This window comes from Triticum dicoccoides, chromosome 3B (assembly GCF_002162155.2).
Source record: "Triticum dicoccoides isolate Atlit2015 ecotype Zavitan chromosome 3B, WEW_v2.0, whole genome shotgun sequence".
In the NCBI taxonomy this organism is placed as follows: Eukaryota; Viridiplantae; Streptophyta; class Magnoliopsida; order Poales; family Poaceae; genus Triticum; species Triticum dicoccoides.
In genome coordinates, this window is record NC_041385.1 from 28762895 (window position 1) to 28767298 (window position 4404).

The following is a 4404-nucleotide window of genomic DNA, read 5'->3' on the forward strand; positions in this document are numbered from 1 at the left end:
GTGTCCGGCACCTTTGTATCTTGTCTTGGGTATGTATGTTGTGTGCGGCGGTGGTGTGCATTTATCTCAGTTTGCTCGGATGTAGACGATGATTGCTTTATAATATAAAGCAGGGAGACCCTTTTACGTCATGATAACCCTTTGTAGAGACGAACACAACTATGAAGGACCACTACTGGAATTCACAGCTTACAAGATAAATCATTTTGATTTTGAGATTTAGCAGCTAATGCTGACGATGACAACATGAATGGAGATGAAAATTGAAGTATGCATACACTTCCTTCTACACGTATGCAACTTAGATGTTTCCATTTTATTGAGGGAATATGGATAAAAAAATGTAGCATTCTGTACGATAGGTGTGAGTACTTTCTGCATCCTTAAGTGAGTATAAATAGATCGTCATATATAATTTTCCCAAAAGGAAAGGAAAACCTCAACGGAGTATGGACGTCCATGCGAAACGAGAGGGCAGACCTGGTACATGGACTCGGGAAATCCGTAGAAGTCGTGGATGGTGTCGTTGATGCCGGGAACGACGTTGACCGCCGGCATGGCCGTCTCCCAGTGGGCCGATACCACCAGGATGGCGCGCGGCGGCTGCGTGCCAGCCACCGCCGCGGGCAGCCAGGACTTGAAGAAGCTCCATGCCGGGATCGTCTCGTCGACGCAGAGCGTGGGGCCGCCGTGCGATAGGAAGAAGGTGTCCATGACGGCCGCAGACGGTGGTGTCTCTCGCCTAGTTTGGGCGCGGCTTCACTGTGCCGTGAACACACACAGCAGTCGGCAGGAGCGGCTTTTCTCATACGGGCGCCGCGAGCGTGGTCGTTGTGACTTGCGTCTCAAGCTAGTTTTTTAGACATTCTCGTGTGTCGCGTGGGGTGTGACCGCTGAACGAACAAATGGTTGCCCGTGGCGTCTCAGGCTCCCCTAATTTTACTCTTCGTGCCTTCATTATTCTTTTGCTAAAAGACTTCCAACCGGCTTTAAATATAAAGTTCAGGTCCCTAGGGGAGCAAATAAGGTTTCACAAAACCAAACCACCGGGAGGATGGTGCGCAGGACTGCAAATGAGTCGAGTTTGAGAGAGTTGATCTATGCTCATCTCGTGCTAAAATTCAAAAGAGGTCAAATTAAGTGAAGTTCAAAGTTGAGCCGTAGGAATGGTTCGTACTCACCTTGTAACGATCTCGAGCTATTTTCGGGCTAATAGATGATAAAGATTCCATGATTTTAGACCATTTTCCCAACTAGATAGAGCACAGTAACATAAGAAAATGTAAGAAAGTACAATCTACTATTGACCTTTGGCCACAAATTATATTTCTCACATGGCTGAGCACGTACCATATTAAGGCATAAATTTGCTTCACGTTTATTAACTTTCTACGTTTGCTTGTACATAAAATGAAGCAAAATCACATACATAACATATATGATAATAAAATTAACCTATTTACTTTTAATATACAAAATGATCATTTGACATATTCAAATTATGCTAAGCTATCGAGCAAAAATCATGCAAGCCAGTGTTGGCTTAAGATCAACTCGTTTGTCCGTTGAGCTACATAAGACACTTTTTCTATTAAAGTCAATCACGAGTCAAGCCAAAGCACAAGTCAATCTCGAATGGCTCACGAGCCTCAGAGCTTGTCATGCAGCCCCAGTGGTGAGTTGTCTCATACCAAATATGGTCATCTGATTGTAGTGATGTTTGATATGAAAAAAAGGTTCCGCTAAACCATCTAGTACTTCCGTTTCCCCCTCCTCGCGCCAACATTATTGTGTCTAAACCTTATTGAGTTCCTCATGAATTCCATCACTGGAATGGAAGTATTGGAAGAAATTTGGAGCTTAAACTTAAAGAGATTTAAACAATATTTATTTTGTTAGATCAGAACAGTCTGCACGCCTAACAAGAAAAGGATGAAGCTTTAAAGCACAAGACACGGGCATATATAAAGATCCAAAGGCCACGACAAAGCATCAGCAACTCATATATTGCATTGTCCATTCAAGACATCTTGGTCCCAAGGTGATTCATCATCATTTTTAGTTTAGATCATGTCTAGATTAGTTTTCCCCCTCGAATTAAGGGATCTCCCACCATTTTGATTTCTCAATGAACTAATAACACAAACGATCAGGACTGCTTCCTTGATACGTTTCCACAGTTTTATTACAGTTCAAATACAAAATTGTCAAAAATAACAACTCTACTTGATGATCTCACAAGCACTGCAACACACTATGAACGAGAAAAAGTAAATAGTTCAAACTTAGAACAACAAAAATATAGTAGTAACAGTTTTGCTAAAACACATCTAGATGTGCTCTAAGTATTGCACATCTAAGTCCTATGTCATTGATTTTACGCTAAAATTCGTGCAAGCATTTTCTTTTGTTCTTTTTCCTTTTCTTTCTAGATTTATTGAGCCACTTAGATGTGTGATAACTAGGGCACATCTAGATGTGCCCTAGACATACCCTAGTAGTAATTCCTCTTCCTCATCAACACAACCTCATCATGAGGGGATTCATCTAGATTTGTTTCCACTACAAACTGTAACACTCGAGATAATAGAAGAGTAGAAGGCATGACATAGGGTTCTTTACCCACGCCGGAGGGGCCCAAACATGGATACAATGTATGCCTCATCTATGTGACCTTTGCTCAAGTCGACAAACTTGACAAGTGTGGTAACAATGCCACGATTTGGTACATTGATTTGATGGATGGTATGCGAAACTTTAGGGAAGGCGAGGGGAGAGAGAGGATGGTGGCCAGGTTGGTTAGGGATTCAATGGAGTTTACAAGGTGGGCTTAGCATATCTCAGACAACCGCATGAGACATGTGGATAGCAAGATCATAATTCACATAGTACATCACACACTAGCATGTTTGTGGTCGAATTCCGAAATGGTCACGCATGCACATAGTACACGGGAATATTGGCCTAGCACATCACACACAATTACTTAAGAGTTGAATTACAAAACCAACCAGACAGTTGCATACGGTGCACAATGACAGGACAAGAACATAGTAATACAGTTTTTTACATTGTTTCCATCTAAAAAAGATACTCCCTCCGTCCCAAAATATAAGTCTTTTTAGAGATTCCACTACGGACTACATACGGATGTATATAAACATACTTTAGAGTATAGATTCACTCATTTTGCTTCGTATGTAGTCCGTAGTGGAATATCTAAAAAGACTTATATTTAGGAATGTAGGGAGTAGCAGTTTCTTTTGCGGGAGATACTAGTAGAAGTTATGAGAACTTTGAAAAGAAAAACTCGCAATAGTTACCAGGTACCGATGGTACGTCTGATCAAACGGCGACGCCACAATTTAAAATGAGCAGTTGAGTCGGGAGGTGGGCACGGCGTAGAAGCGCACGGCACGTGGCCCAGTCATGCCGGCTATGTCGCCCATGTCAAGCTCTATTGGACTCATGCCGTCGGGTAGCTTCCAGCTGAACCCGTGTGCGAGGTACGCGATGGCCAATTGCACCGCGTGGTGACCGAGTCCCTGCGCCGGGCACGAGCGTCGTCCAGACCCGAATGGCAGGAACTCGAAGGAGACACCCTTGAGGTCCCGCCCGGCAACGTCCCCCTCACCTGGCATGAACCGCATCGGCCGGAAGGTGTCGCCGTCCTTCCAGGCCTCGCGGTGGCGATTGATTGCCCACACATTGATTATGATTTGTGAGCCTCTGGGAACCGAGTTGATGCCGAGTTCACAGTCTTTGGCAGCCTCGTAGAGGAGCGTCGGGATGGGCGGATGCATGCGGAATGTCTCTTTGACGATGCATCCCAGGAAGGGGAGCTTGTCGAGGTCTGAGTCATCCACCATGCGATCGAGCCCCACCACGTCAGCCAGCTCCTGCTGAAGCCGTGCGAAGGTATCAGGGCTACGCATCATTTCCGCCATTGCCCACTCAATTATTGAACTCACCGTTTCCGGCCCGCCAAACGGTGAGTTCAAATAATAATAAATTGTTAATTTTACCAATAAAAATAATAATAAATTGTTAATTTTAACCCATGAGTAGATGGTTAGAAGAGTAATAGTACTCTCAAATCACCATGTATCAAATTTGACTCAGGTGTGAACTCGTTATGCTTTTATCACCATGGTGGAAAGTTATGAGTCAATGAAAATGCCATGATACTCCATAGTAATAATTCAACAAGTCATATAAATGGTGATGTCCTTATTAACCCATTATCTTTTGGTGAAGCTTATTCTATAACTTTCTAAGATTTTTTTTTGAAAGAACATGATGTTAACCGCCCACATCACACTGACACGAACCATCCGTTTTTAAAAACCACTGAAAAACTTGCAGGTTTTGACTATGATTCACCGTAGTTTCTTCTAACGAACC

General features: G+C 43.3%; 2 protein-coding genes across 2 annotated transcripts in view; both read right to left on the reverse strand.

Annotated features, from left to right (window-relative positions):
* LOC119280607 (extradiol ring-cleavage dioxygenase-like) overlaps positions 1-785 on the reverse strand; it is a 3194-nt gene extending 2409 nt beyond the window's left edge. The window contains exon 1 of the mRNA XM_037561407.1: positions 481-785. Within this exon, the coding sequence (XP_037417304.1) occupies positions 481-714 (234 nt within the window). The 5' untranslated portion in view covers positions 715-785. The remainder of the gene's footprint in view (positions 1-480) is intronic.
* Positions 786-3304: 2519 nt separating this feature from the next.
* Positions 3305-4404, reverse strand: part of LOC119279165 (cytochrome P450 84A1-like) — an 11844-nt gene continuing 10744 nt past the window's right edge. The window contains exon 3 of the mRNA XM_037560522.1: positions 3305-3997. Coding sequence (XP_037416419.1) covers positions 3366-3997 — 632 coding nt within the window. The 3' untranslated portion in view covers positions 3305-3365. The remainder of the gene's footprint in view (positions 3998-4404) is intronic.